Source organism: Mobula birostris, chromosome 3, assembly GCF_030028105.1.
Source record: "Mobula birostris isolate sMobBir1 chromosome 3, sMobBir1.hap1, whole genome shotgun sequence".
NCBI lineage: Eukaryota > Metazoa > Chordata > Chondrichthyes > Myliobatiformes > Myliobatidae > Mobula > Mobula birostris.
In genome coordinates, this window is record NC_092372.1 from 222,548,000 (window position 1) to 222,563,240 (window position 15,241).

At 46.0% G+C, this 15,241-nt stretch overlaps 1 protein-coding gene across 2 annotated transcripts in view; it reads left to right on the forward strand.

Annotated features, from left to right (window-relative positions):
- Positions 1–9,943, forward strand: part of plcd1a (phospholipase C, delta 1a) — a 134,074-nt gene extending 124,131 nt beyond the window's left edge. The window contains exons 14-15 of one of the 2 annotated variants that reach the window (XM_072252084.1): positions 5,382–5,531; positions 9,747–9,943. In XM_072252084.1, the coding sequence (XP_072108185.1) occupies positions 5,382–5,531; positions 9,747–9,829 (233 nt within the window). In that variant the 3' untranslated portion in view covers positions 9,830–9,943. Of the gene's footprint in view, positions 1–4,639; positions 4,848–5,381; positions 5,532–9,746 lie in introns of those variants that run through there. The other variant, XM_072252085.1, reaches the window with a different exon arrangement.
- Positions 9,944–15,241: the final 5,298 nt, after the last annotated feature.

A 15,241-nucleotide genomic window follows, 5' to 3' on the forward strand; every position in this document is an offset into this window, starting at 1 on the left:
CCACCGTCAGAGAGTCCAGTTCCATCCCCACAACCTCACTGGCCTTACGATTGAGTTTGTTGATTCTGTTGGTTCAGCCACGATCAAATAGTGCAGCAGACTTGATGGGCCGTATGGCCTAATTCTAATCTTAGGCCTTATGGTCTTATTTAAACCACATGCTGAGGCTTTATTTGCAGCATTCTAATGATTTGCAACCTTTCAATCTCCATATGCTACTGTTTACATCAGGAACTGAGATGGAGAGGGTTAGAAGTTTCAAATTGAGGAAGGCGTGGTAGAGTAGCAGTTAGCGTCACAGTATTACAGCATCAGCAACCTGGGTTCATTACCGGCACTGTCTGTCGGAGTTTGTGCGTTCTCCCTGTGACCATGTGGGTTTCCACCAAGTGCTCGTTTCCTCCCACATTCCAAAGACGTGCAGGTTAATGGATTAATTGGTCACATGGGTGTAATTGTGTGGAACAGACTTGCTGGGCTGAAGGACCTGTTACTGTGCTGTATCTGTAAAAGGAGAGAATTTCTAGCAGTGAACATCACCATAAGACCATAAGACAAAGGAGCAGAAGTAGGCCATTCGGCCCATCGAGTCTGCTCCGCCATTTTATCATGAGCTGATCCATTTTATCCTATTTAGTCCCACTTCCTCGCCTTCTCACCGTAACCCTTGATGCCCTGGCTACTCAGATACCTATCAATCTCTGCCTTAAATACACCCAATGACTTGGCCTCCACTGCTGCCCGTGGCAACAAATTCCATAGATTCACCACCCTCTGACTAAAACAATTTCTTCGCATTTCTGTTCTGAAAGGGCGCCCTTCAATCCTGAAGTCATGCCCTCTCGTACAGACTCCCCCATCATGGGAAACAACTTTGCCACATCCACTCTGTCCATGCCTTTTAACATTCCAAATGTTTCTATGAGGTCTCCCCTCATTCTTCTAAACTCCAAGGAATACAGTCCAAGAGCGGACAAACGTTCCTCATATGTTAACCCTCTCATTCTCGTGAATCTTCTCTGTACCCTCTCCAACGTCAGCACATCCTTTCTTAAATAAGGAGACCAAAACTGCCCACAGTACTCCAAGTGAGGTCTCACCAGCGCCTTATAGAGCCTCAACATCACATCCCTGCTCCTATACTCTATTCCTCTAGAAATGAATGCCAACATTGCATTCGCCTTCTTCACTACTGACTCAACCTGGAGGTTAACTTTAAGGGAATCCTGTACGAGGACTCCCAAGTCCCGTTGCATCTCAGAACTTTAAATTCTTTCCCCATTTAAATAATAGTCTGCCTGTTTATTTTTTCTGCCAAAGTGCATAACCATACACTTTCCAACATTGTACTTCATTTGCCACTTCTCTGCCCATTCTTCCAATCTATCCAAGTCTCTCTGCAGACTCTCCGTTTCCTCAGCACTACCGGCCCCTCCACCTATCTTCGTATCGTCAGCAAACTTAGCCACAAAGCCATCTATTCCATAATCCAGATCGTTGATGTACAATGTAAAAAGAAGCGGCCCCAACACTGATCCCTGTGGAACACCACTGGTAACCGGCAGCCAACCAGAATAGGATCCCTTTATTCCCACTCTCTGTTTCCTGCCAATCAGCCAACGCTCTATCCATGTATGTAACTTTCCTGTAATTCCATGGGCTCTTATCTTGTTAAGTAGCCTCATGTGTGGCACCTTGTCAAAGGCCTTCTGAAAATCCAAATATACAACATCCACTGCATCTCCCTTGTCTAGCCTACTGGTAATTTCCTCAAAAAATTGTAATAGGTTTGTCAGGCAGGATTTTCCTTTAAGGAATCCATGCTGAGTTCTGCCTATCTTGTCATATGCCTCCAGGTACTCTGTAACCTCATCCTTGACAACCGACACCAACAACTTCCCAACCACTGATGTCAAGCTAACAGGTCTATAATTTCCTTTTTGCTTCCTTGCCCCCTTCTTAAATAGCGGAGTGACATTTGCAATCTTCCAGTCCTCCGGAACCATGCCAGAACCTATCGACTTTTGAAAGATCATCGCTAATGCCTGCGCAATCTCCACAGCTACTTCCTTCAGAACACAAGGGTGCATTCCATCTGGTCCAGGAGATTTATCTACCTTTAGACTATTCAGCTTCCTGAGTACTTTCTCTTCATAATTGTGACTGTGCACACTTCTCTTCCCTGCCACCCTTGAGTGTCCGGTATCCTGCTGTCTTCCTCAATGAAGACTGATGCAAAATCCTTGTTCAGTTCCTCTGCCATCTCCTCACCTCCCATTACAATTTCTCCAGTATCATTTTCTATCGGTCCTATATCTACTCTCACCTGTCTTTTACTCTTTACTCAAGAATAAGTTGTCCTGATCCAACCACATAGAAAGCTCACCAACACCTCTACTTCCTCAGTAAGCTGAAGAAATTTGGTATGACCATTTTAACCCTCACCATTTTTTTTTAAAAGCATAGAGAACATCCTAGCTCTACGCTTCTTTTTGGATTCCAGACCTAATCAGTCCCCCTCTACCACCACTCTGCTCCATCTAGCGGAATTAGTCCTTACTCTTAATAATTTCTCCTTTGGCTCCTCCCACTTTCTCCAAACTAAAGGTGTAGCTATGGGCACCCGTATGGGTCCTAGCTATGCCTGCCTTTTTGTTGGGTTTGTGGAACAATCTATGTTCCGTGCCTATTCTGGTATCTGCCCCCCACTTTTCCTTCGCTACATCGACGACTGCAGCACTCGTTGACTTTATTAACTTTGCCTCCAACTTTCACCCTGCCCTCAAGTTTACCTGGTCCATTTCCGACACCTCCCTCCCCTTTCTAGATCTTTCTGTCTCTGTCTCTGGAGACAGCTTATCCACTGATGTCTACTATAAGCCTACTGACTCTCACAGCTATCTGGACTATTCCTCTTCTCACCCTGTCTCTTGCAAAAACGCCATCCCCTTCTCGCAATTCCTCCGTCTCCGCCGCATCTGCTCTCAGGATGAGGCTTTTCATTCTAGGACGAGGGAGATGTCTTCCTTTTTTAAAGAAAGGGGCTTCCCTTCCTCCACTATCAACTCTGCTCTTAAACGCATCTCCCCCATTTCACGTACATCTGCTCTCACTCCATCCTCTCGCCACCCCACTAGGAATAGGGTTCCCCTGGTCCTCACCTACCACCCCACCAGCCTCCGGGTCCAACATAGTATTCTCCGTAACTTCCACCACCTCCAACGGGATCCCACCACTAAGCACATCTTTCCCTCCCCCCCTCTCTCTGCATTCCGCAGGGATCGCTCCCTACACAACTCCCTTGTCCATTCGTCCCCCCCATCCCTCCCCACTGATCTCCCTCCCGGCACTTATCCGTGTAAGCAGAACAAGTGCTACACATGCCCTTACACTTCCTCCCTTACCACCATTCAGGGCCCCAAACAGTCCTTCCAGGTGAGGCAACACTCACCTGTGAGTCGACTGGGGTGATATACTGCATCCGGTGCTCCCGATGTGGCCTTTTATATATTGGCGAGACCCGACGCAGACTGGGAGACCGCTTTACTGAACATCTACGCTCTGTCAGCCAGAGAAAGCAGGATCTCCCAGTGGCCACACATTTTAATTCCACATCCCATTCCCATTCTGACATGTCTATCCACGCCCTCCTCTACTGTAAAGATGAAGCCACACTCAGGTTGGAGGAACAACAGCTTATATTCCGTCTGGGTAGCCTCCAACCTGATAGCATGAACATCGACTTCTCTAACTTCCGCTAGGCCCCACCTCCCTCTCGTACCCCATCTGTTACTTATTTTTATGCACACATTCTTTCTCTCACTCTCCTTTTTCTCCCTCTGTCCCTCTGAATATACCTCTTGCCCATCCTCTGGGTCCCCCCCCCCTGTCTTTCTTCCCGGACCTCCTGTCCCATGATCCTCTTGTATCCCCTTTTGCCTATCACCTGTCCAGCTCTTGGCTCTATCCCTCCCCCTCCTGTCCTCCTGTCCTCCTGTCTTCTCCTATCATTTTGGATCTCCCCCTCCAACTTTCAAATCCCTTACTCACTCTTCCTTCAGTTAGTCCTGACGAAGGGTCTCGGCCTGAAACGTCGACTGCACCTCTTCCTACAGATGCTGCTTGGCCTGCTGCGTTCACCAGCAACTTCGATGTGTGTTGCTTGAATTTCCAGCATCTGCAGAATTCCTGTTGAGAACATCCTATCCCTGGTATGGGAACTGCTCTGCCTGTGACCACAAGAAACTGCAGAGAGTTGTGGACAGAGCTCAGCACATCACTGAAGCCAGTCTTCCCTCCATGGACTCTGTCTACACTCTTCACTACCTCAGTAAAGCAGAGACCCCACCCTACCCACCTCAAAGATTAATTCTTCATAAGATCATGACTGCTCTGACAATCTACCTCATTGTGATCTTGCACCTTATTGTGTACCCAGACTGCACTTTTTCTGCGGCTGTTACACTTTATTCTGCATTCTGTTAGTGTTTGAATTTGTCCGACCTCAGTGCACTGTGTAATGAATTGACCTGTATGAATAGTATGCAGGATTACTGTTTCTCGGTACATGTACCTGATATTTATATAAACAACATGTAATATATAAATGTTTTACATTTCTGGTATTTTTGATCTCGAGGTGGCGCTGGTGAGACACAGTGACGTTTATCATTCAGCCAACAAAACTACTAACTATTCTATTAAATGTACTTCCTCGGGACTACGATCACTGCAATCCACAGCCTGTGCTTTTGAACCGTCTGTACAACCTGGCGGATTTGCGGTATCCTGAATGATTCAACTAATTGGAGTTTCGAGAATGCAAGAGCAGACTTGGGGCCGGATTCATGCGGTGGGTCCTGGGCCCGAGAGCGGATAGCGAGTGGTTGGTTAGCCGACTTAAGCACTGAAGCAGATTAAAAAGGCGAAGGTGCTGAGGCTGGGGGGCCGTGAAGGATGAACTAGTGTTCAGATCACTACTCTGCGAGGCTTCATTAACCTCAGCACTAACCTGACTCCATGGCTGTGGCCTACAGCCACTGGACTCCTGGACTGGCTTCACTTTCTTCAGCACTGAAGCAGCTTAGTGGCTATGGACTCAGTCAGGGACTCCGTGGTGTTTGTTTACTTTTTATATTGTTTGCACGATTCGTTTGCTTTTCATACACTAAATATTTCACAGTATTTGTGGGGTGGATTCCATTGTGTTTCTTTGTTTTGTGGCTGCCTGCAAGATGAATCTGAGCTTATATATGATTTACATATTTTGACAATGAATGTACTTTGAACTTTATTTCTGAGCCAGTGTTGCTTGGGACTCGAACCCACATTCCTGTCGGAGGTGTACATCTTGTGTCTGACCTGTCCCTTCCCTGTTTCAGGCTTCAACCCCATGTGGAACGCAACCTTCCAATTTGATGTCTCTGTGCCTGAACTGGCCTTTGTCCGCTTCCTGGTTCAGGACTACGACGCCGCCTCGAGGAACGATTTCATCGGACAGTTTACGCTGCCGTTTACGAGCTTACAGCTAGGTACTCTGTTGGGGCCCTGCCCCTTTAAAATGGGGAGTTGGGGATGGGTGGGGGTGTGATCAGGTAGAGAGCCAACCCCAGTGCTACAAGCCCCAGACTGTCCTACTCCCACCACTGCGCCAGGAACCACATGAAAAGGAGGTGGGGTGGCGTTGCTGGTTAAAGATGAGATTAACGCAATAGAAAGGAAGGACATAAGCCGGGAAGATGTGGAATCGATATGGGTAGAGCTGCATAACACTAAAGGGCAGAAAACGCTGGTGGGAGTTGTGTACAGGCCACCTAACAGTAGTAGTGAGGTCGGAGATGGTATTAAACAGGAAATTAGAAATGTGTGCAATAAAGGAACAGCAGTTATAATGCAACACACATCAAAGTTGCTGGTGAACGCAGCAGGCCAAGCAGCATCTGTAGGAAGAGGTGCAGTCGACGTTTCAGGCCGAGACCCTTCGTCAGCAGTTATAATGGGTGACTTCAATCTACATGTAGATTGGGTGAACCAAATTGGTAAAGGTGCTGAGGAAGAGGATTTCTTGGAATGTATGCGGGATGGTTTTTTGAACCAACATGTCGAGGAACCAACTAGAGAGCAGGCTATTCTAGACTGGGTTTTGAGCAATGAGGAAGGGTTAATTAGCAATCTTGTCGTGAGAGGCCCCTTGGGTAAGAGTGACCATAATATGGTAGAATCCTTCATTAAGATGGAGAGTGACATAGTTAATTCAGAAACAAAGGTTCTGAACTTAAAGAGGGGTAACTTTGAAGGTATGAGACGTGAATTAGCTAAGATAGACTGGCAAATGACACTTAAAGGGTTGACGGTGGATATGCAATGGCAAGCATTTAAAGGTTGCATGGATGAACTACAACAATTGTTCATCCCAGTCTGGCAAAAGAATAAATCAAGGAAGGTAGTGCACCCGTTGCTGACAAGAGAAATTAGGGATAGTATCAATTCCAAAGAAGAAGCATACAAATTAGCCAGAAAAAGTGGCTCACCTGAGGACTGGGAGAAATTCAGAGTTCAGCAGAGGAGGACAAAGGGCTTAATTAGGAAGGGGAAAAAAGATTATGAGAGAAAACTGGCAGGGAACATAAAAACTGACTGTAAAAGCTTTTATAGATATGTAAAAAGGAAAAGACTGGTAAAGACAAATGTAGGTCCCCTACAGACAGAAACAGGTGAATTGATTATGGGGAGCAAGGACATGGCAGACCAATTGAATAATTACTTTGGTTCTGTCTTCACTAAGGAGGACATAAATAATCTTCCAGAAATAGTAGGGGACAGAGGGTCCTGTGAGATGGAGGAACTGAGCGAAATACATGTTAGTAGGGAAGTGGTGTTGGGTAAATTGAAGGGATTAAAGGCAGATAAATCCCCAGGGCCAGATGGTCTGCATCCCAGAGTGCTTAAGGAAGTAGCCCAAGAAATAGTGGATGCATTAGTGATAATTTTTCAAAACTCGTTAGATTCTGGACTAGTTCCTGAGGATTGGAGGGTGGCTAATTTAACCCCACTTTTTAAAAAAGGAGGGAGAGAGAAACCAGGGAATTATAGACCGGTTAGCCTAACGTCAGTGGTGGGGAAACTGCTGGAGTCAGTTATCAAAGATGTGATAACAGCACATTTGGAAAGCGGTGAAATCATCGGACGAAGTCAGCATGGATTTGTGAAAGGAAAATCATGTCTGACGAATCTCATAGAATTTTTTGAGGATGTAACTAGTAGAGTGGATAGGGGAGAACCAGTGGATGTGGTATATTTGGATTTTCAAAAGGCTTTTGACAAGGTCCCACACAGGAGATTAGTGTGCAAACTTAAAGCACACGGTATTGGGGGTAAGGTATTGATGTGGATAGAGAATTGGTTAGCAGACAGGAAGCAAAGAGTGGGAATAAACGGGACCTTTTCAGAATGGCAGGCAGTGACTAGTGGGGTACCGCAAGGCTCAGTGAGTGCTGGGACCTCAGTTGTTTACAATATATATTAATGACTTGGATGAGGGAATTAAATGCAACATTTCCAAGTTTGCGGATGACATGAAGCTGGGCGGCAGTGTTAGCTGTGAGGAGGATGCTAAGAGGATGCAGGGTGACTTGGATAGGTTGGGTGAGTGGGCAAATTCATGGCAGATGCAATTTAATGTGGATAAATGTGAAGTTATCCACTTTGGTGGCAAAAATAGGAAAACAGATTATTATCTGAATGGTGGCCGATTAGGAAAAGGGGAGGTGCAACAAGACCTGGGTGTCATTATACACCAGTCATTGAAAGTGGGCATGCAGGTACAGCAGGCGGTGAAAAAGGCAAATGGTATGCTGGCATTTATAGCGAGAGGATTTGAGTACAGGAGCAGGGAGGTACTACTGCAGTTGTACAAGGCCTTGGTGAGACCACACCTGGAGTATTGTGTGCAGTTTTGGTCCCCTAATCTGAGGAAAGACATCCTTGCCATAGGGGGAGTACAAAGAAGGTTCGCCAGCTTGATTCCTGGGATGGCAGGACCTTCATATGAAGAAAGACTGGATGAACTGGGCTTGTACTCGTTGGAATTTAGAAGATTGAGGGGGGATCTGATTGAAACGTATAAAATCCTAAAGGGATTGGACAGGCTAGATGCAGGAAGATTGTTCCCGATGTTGGGGAAGTCCAGAACGAGGGGTCACAGTTTGAGGATAAAGGGGAAGCCTTTTAGGACCGAGATTAGGAAAAACTTCTTCACTCAGAGAGTGGTGAATCTGTGGAATTCTCTGCCACAGGAAACAGTTGAGGCCAGTTCATTGGCTATATTTAAGAGGGAGTTAGATATGGCCCTTGTGGCTACGGGGGTCAGCGGGTATGGAGGGAAGGCTGGGGCGGTGTTCTGAGTTGGATGATCAGCCATGATCATAATAAATGGCGGTGCAGGCTCAAAGGGCTGAATGGCCTACTCCTGCACCTATTTTCTATGTTTCTATGTTCTCTCCCCTCCCATCCACCAAGGAAATATGCTGTTAAAATTCATTTTGAGAGGACTGCAATATGAGGGAGATCTCATTGAAACCTATCGAATATTGGAAGACCGAGATAGAGTGGATGTGGAAAGGATGTTTCCTGGAGTGGGGGAGTCTAAGATTAGAGGACACAACCTCAGAATAGAGATGTTCATTGAGAACAGAAATGAGTAGGAACTTCTTTAACCAGAGGGTGGTGAATCTGTGGAATTTATTGCCACAGGCGGCTGTGGAGGCCAACCCAAGTTTGCTCTGGGTGCTCCGGTTTCCTCCCACAATACAAAGAAGTTCGGGTCAGTAGGCTAATTGGTCATTGTAAATTGTCCGGTGGGTTTCTGGGCAACACAGTTCAGTGGGCCGGAAGTGACTGTTGCACACAGTTTTTCTAATAAAAAAACATCTGGCTGAGGGGATTGGTCCCTCATCTGCTTGGGGAGGAGAGGGTGGGGCCTCCACATCTGGCTGTGATAGGTGTGGTGTTCCCACAGTCACAGAGAAGTATGGCACTGAAACAGGCTCTTTGGCCCACCTAGTCCATGTTTAAACTATTTAGACTGCCTGCTCCCATCAGCCTGCTCCAGGACCTTAGCCTCCCCTACTTCTCTTAAATATTGAAATCAAGCTCGCATGGAGCACTTGTGCTGGCAGCTCATTCCACACTCTCATGACCCTCTGAGTGAACAAGTTTCCCTCATGTTCCCCTTAAACTTTTGCCTAATTCTGCTCCTACGTCTAATGGTCTTGTGGTCTTATGTTTTAAGTGCAAACCAGTCACAGTGTTGCTATTACTGAGGCAGTGTCCCAGTTGGTTCAAGAACCAAATGGTGGAAAGGAAGTAGCTGTTCCTGAACCTGGTGTTGCAGGGCCCCAGGCTTCTGTACCTCCTGCCTGATGGTGGGGATCTTTGATGAAGGATATTGCCTCCATCAGGCAAGTTCTTGACAGTGTATTGAAGGGAAACTGTTGATTGGGTGTGTGCGTTGGGGAGGGATGTATGGCAGAAATGGTGCAAAGGGGTGAGGGATGGGGATGGGATAGTGGCTGAGAGATCTATGGTGGAGAGAGTGGACAGTTGTTGGGGAAGGTTGAAGAACGTGGTGGGGGAGAGGGTTGATAAGGATGTTGGGAATAGCCACCTCTACTCCAAACTCCAAGGGATGCTGGTGCTGAGTGTTTTGAGTAACTGTTTGACGGCCTCTCTCTGTGTTTTAACCTCAGGATACCGCCACATCCACCTTCTGTCCGTCAATGGCGACCCCCTGCCCTCTGCCTCGCTCTTCACCCACATCATGATTGAGTGAACCATCTCCTCCGCCAGGACCCCAGACTCGCCGGGTGATGGAAAGGAGGGCCCCATCGACCAGAAAGGGATGGACAGAAGGACAGCGGGAATTGGGTTTGGGTAGAATGAAACTGGGGGGGGGAGGGGGGGGAATTGAGAACGCGAAAAGGAGATGAGTAGGACAGGAAGGGGGAAGAAATTTGTATATTAACAAGGAGGGGCATTGCATTTTATTTCTGAGGGGTTGGGTAGGGGCGAGTTTTCAATGCTGTTGCTTGTCTTGGTCAGTCACGCTTCCTGGCATGTTCATACCCTCTTCTATTTACGTTTAACACTAATCAGAGGACAGAGAAGAGTGTACTCACCAATTCAGGAGCTGATTGATTACAACTTTGTGATATACTTTCTATATGTTTATTAAAAAGAACTTTAACCCAGTCACCACTTGTGCTTGTCTTTTCTGGGAGACTCAGAAAGGTGGGGAGATTAGAATGGAGAATGTTTTATACAGGAATTGTGTACAGAACTGGTGTGCATCATGGCTTCAGGACATTGCACTGTTCCAGTTTGCATGTTACGAGGAAGATATGACTACACCAGAGAAGGTGCAGAGGGGATATACAAAGAAGTTAAAACATACTATTATCATTTAGAGATATAGCAGAGCTCCCCCCCCCCCACCAACCCCGCATCAGATGACCTATTCACCTCCTCCCTTACTACCATTCAGGGTCACAAACAATCCTTCCAGGTGAGACAACATTTCACCTGCACATCTGTTGGGGTTGTCTGCTGTATCTGGTGCTCTCAAAATAGCCTGTTCTACATTGAGGAGACTCAACATAGGTTTAGATAAGGGATTGTCAATGAGACAAAGTTGAGTGTCTTTACTCCATCTGCCTCAAAAGGTGGAATTCCCCAGTGACATCCACTTTCAATTACAATACGTTGCCCACAGCCTCCTCTACTGCCACTCTCAGGTTGCACGATCCGATCCCCTCCCCTCCCGCACGATCTCCTCTCCCACTCCACTTTTTAGAGATCTGTTTTCACAAAGGCGTCTTTTTTCTGTTGATTAGTGTCTAAAAAACCAAATTAAATCCACTGTGAGTCAACGTTGCAAAACAATAAAACATGAAAACTTCTGGGGGTGGGGTGAATACTTTTTATAGCACTTTACTTACTGTAACAGTTTTTTTCCTCAGTTATTTATCATGTCTTTCATTGTACTGCTACCACAAAGTTAAATTTCACAACATATGCCGATGATATTGAACGTGATTCTGATTCTCTGGAGTTTATAGAGATTGGTGCGAAAAATTTAAAAAAAACATCCAGTGAGTGGCAGTTCTGTGAGCAAAAACACGGTGTTCATGAGAGAGGTCAGAGGAGAATGGCCAGACTGGTTCAAGATGATAGGAAGGTGACAACCGTGCGTTATGAGAGTGGTGTGCAGCAGAGGTTCTCTGAACGCACACCACATCAGACCTTGAAGTGGTGTCTTCAGCACCAGAGGATCACAAACATGCACTCGGGGGCCACTTTCTGAGCTAGAGGAGGTATCCATTGAAGTGAACACTGAGTTGTGCCATATGTGCTGATACAGGACAGGTGGCTGGAGATGCTCACACCTAGGAATTTAAAGCTGCTAACCTTCTCTATCTCTTTCTGGAGAGCAGTCACCACCTCCCTGGTTTGTTGATGTTAGCGCAAAGTCATTGCTATGGCACCACTCAACCATATGACTACCTCACTCCAGTACGCTGACTCATTACCACCCATGATTCAGCTGACAACAGTGGTGTCATCGGCAAGTTGATAGCTGTTGCTGAGCTTAGTCACCATTGTGTGTGTAAAGAGAGTCGAGCAGGGGACGAGCATGCAGCCTTGAGATGTACCTAATCAACGAGGAAGAGATTCTGTTCCTAACCGTACTAGAACATTGAACAGGTTAGACAAGGAAAGGGCCTTTCGGATTCACAACTTGTGTTATTTATCACTGACATATGTCATGAAATTTGTTGTTTTGTGGGGCAGCAGGTTAATGCAATATATCAAATATACAATAAATTACAATAAGAAATATATATATAGTACTGTACAAAAAGCTTACAACAAACAGAAAACATGGAAATTTACAGCACATTACAGGCCCTTCAGCCCACAATGCTGTGCTGACCATGTAACCTACTCTAGAAACTGCCTAGAACTTCCATAGCGCATAGACCTCTATTTTTCAAAGCTCTATGTACCTATTTATCTTAAAAGACCCTGTTGTATCTTCTGCCACCACCATCGCTGGCAGTGCATTCCACACACCCACCACTCTCTGTGTGAAAAACTTATCCCTGACATCTCCTCTGTACCTATTTCCAAGCACCTTAAAACTACACCCCCTCGTGTTAGTGATTTCAGCCCTGGGAAAAAGCCTTTGGCGATCCACATGATCAATGCCTCTCATCATCTGATACACAGGCTAAGGCGCATGTATATCACTAGGGTGCCTAAGACTGTTGCACAGTACTGTATTTGTCGATGTGGAGTGGAGAACGAGTTTGTAGATCTGGTGGGAGCAAAGGATGTTGGGAATGGAGAGAGTGGAGCGCCGTGGGAGGGGTGTGGGACAGGTGGCAGAGGAGTGCCAGGGGCAGGGTTGGCATGGGTGCAGACACACCTAGCCCTGAGATACAAGGACATTTGATTCCAAACAATTGTTTTATTGATCCTTACAGAGTGTCTCTCTGATGCTTCCCTCCCCCTCCCTTTTCCCAACCATGATTCCCAATTTCCCTGCTCCCTTCCCACTCTCAGTCCACAATAAAGACCCATGTCAGAATCAGGTTTATCATCACTCACATATGTCATGAAATTTGTTTTTTTTTTGCAGCAGCAGCAGTACAGTGCAATACATAAAATTACTACAGTACTGTGCACAGGTCTTAGGCACGCTAGCTATATATATTGTATGTGCCTAAGATTTTGCGCAGTATATATAGTATACAGTGCAAAAAAAAAGGAAGATTTCATGGGTTCATGGACCATTCAGAAATCTGATGATAGAAAACCTACAGCACAATACAGGCCCTTCGGCTCAGAAAGTTGTGCCGAACATGTCCCTACCTTAGAAATTACCAGGCTTACCCATAGCCCTCTATCATGTACCCATCCAAAAGTCTCTTAAAAGACCCTACATTGTGCGGTAAAAACAGGACAACCAGAATTGTGGGGACGTGATTGGCTGAGGCAACTACAACTTGATCAGAGATCGATCCAGCATGCCACATTCCCTGCAATAGAGTCAACTGAAAGCAAGGCACTGGATGACGTCACAGCAGTGTTCAAGGATGGCATTGGAAAACTCAAACATGTCAAAGGTAAAATAATGTGAAACACCCTGGTTTCCTTGGCTGCCTAAGTCCAGGGAAGACACTCTCAGGTCCCACCAAACTCGTGAGATTGAGATAGCTCATTCCACCCCAAACCCTGGTTTGTGTGGGTGCTGTGTAATTCCCTACCCTGTTACAAATTAGTGCCATGAAATAGCAGACAGCACACTGCATATGGTTAAAGGAATTAAATTAATAAATCTTAACTAAAGGGTCAGTAAAGAATAACAAAAAGAAAAAGGCGCATTCTAATTAAACAGTCAAATGTGCACAAGTTGGAGCTCATCTTGAACTTCTCTGTCACTCACGCTCTGGGCCCTCGGTCAGCATGAACGCCCACACCACCTTCCGAACGTCGCTCACAATCCATCTTGAACAAACGGATCTCCCACCGGATCGTATGCTACAACCAGTTCTCCCCAGCGTCTTCTCTCTTCATCTCCCGCAGAACAAAAAAAGCCTAAGGTCAACCTTGTTGTCCTTCACCAAGAAAACCTCCCGCTAATTGGATGGCACACATTCCACATCATCCCTCATCTTCAACAATAACCCAAACAGGCTGAAGACAGAACAGACAGCTCTTATAGAGCTGCTAAATGAAGTGCCTACAGCATAACAGTAAAGATGTGAGCCAGAGCGTTACAAGTGTAAATTAAAACATCACACCCATGTTTTGCAAAGCCTGCCGCTTGCTTACACCATCCGTGATAAAGTAGCCAGTGAGCTAGTTCCCATGGTGGCTGAAGAAATTCGTTCTAAGGTTGAGTAAAGCCCATGGCCAACACCAGTGGTCCCAGTAGCACAGCATAACACAACAAGTGTGAATTCTTTAAACCAAACATCACTCACTGTGGTCACACTATTGACACACAAGGATTACACAAGTGTGCTGAGAAAATTCAAGCAGTGGTGGATGCCCCAAGGCCAAAGGACATGTCACAGTTCTGGTCCATTTTAGATTTGTCAATGACTATAACAGGTTCCTGCCAAACCTGCTACTGTGCTCCACCTCTTGAACTCATTACTACAGATCGGGAAGCAATGACAATGGACAAAGCAGTGTGAGCTGGCTTTCCAGAAGGTAAAGGAAATGGTGACATTAGAATTGAATGCCCCATAGTCATAGGAACATAGAAACATAGAAAATAGGTGCAGGAGTAGACCATTCGGCCCTTCGAGCCTGCACCGCCATTTATTATGATCATGGCTGATCATCCAACTCAGAACCCTGCACCAGCCTTCCCTCCATACCCCCTGATCCCCGTAGCCACAAGGGCCATATCTAAGTCCCTCTTAAATATAGCCAATGAACTGGCCTCAACTGTTTCCTGTGGCAGAGAATTCCACAGATTCACCACTCTCTGTGTGAAGAAGTTTTTCCTCATCTCGGTCCTAAAAGGCTTCCCCTTTATCCTCAAACTGTGACCCTTGCATCACGTTCCCTTGCTGCTGCAAAGAAAAATTATGCACAGATTGACAGAAAGGCCCTGAGTCTGGGTTGGGATGTAAAATGTTTTAACTAGTACTGTATGGGAGAGTCTACCCTCATTGCTGATCAACCACTGGTGTCCATTTTCAATCCTCAGAAGGGTGCTCCACTGACAGCAGCACAAGTACAGAGATGGGCCCTGTTTCCCGGAGGACACAGTTACGAGGTCAACTACAAGAGGAAGGCTAATCATGGAAATGCTGATGGATTGTCACGTTTTCCCTTGGTAAAGGAAATACCTGAAAATTTTACAAAAGAAAGACACTCCTCTTAACCTATTCTCCCCAACACCAATCGAAAGTCTCGCTATTACGGCAGAGATGATCCAAAGAGAAACCAGAAAAGACCCTGCACTGTCTCATGTCTACATGGCCACCCAAAATGATTGGAGAGTGCAGCTGACACTCCATATCCCCAATTTCTACCAGTGCTAATATTAACTTGCCCTTGGTGAAGGTTGCCTTCTCTGGGGATTGAGAGTTGTTGTACCATCCAAGTTGAGAGCTGAAGTGTTGTAGAAGCTACATGCTGGTCATCTGGGCATGGTTAACATGAA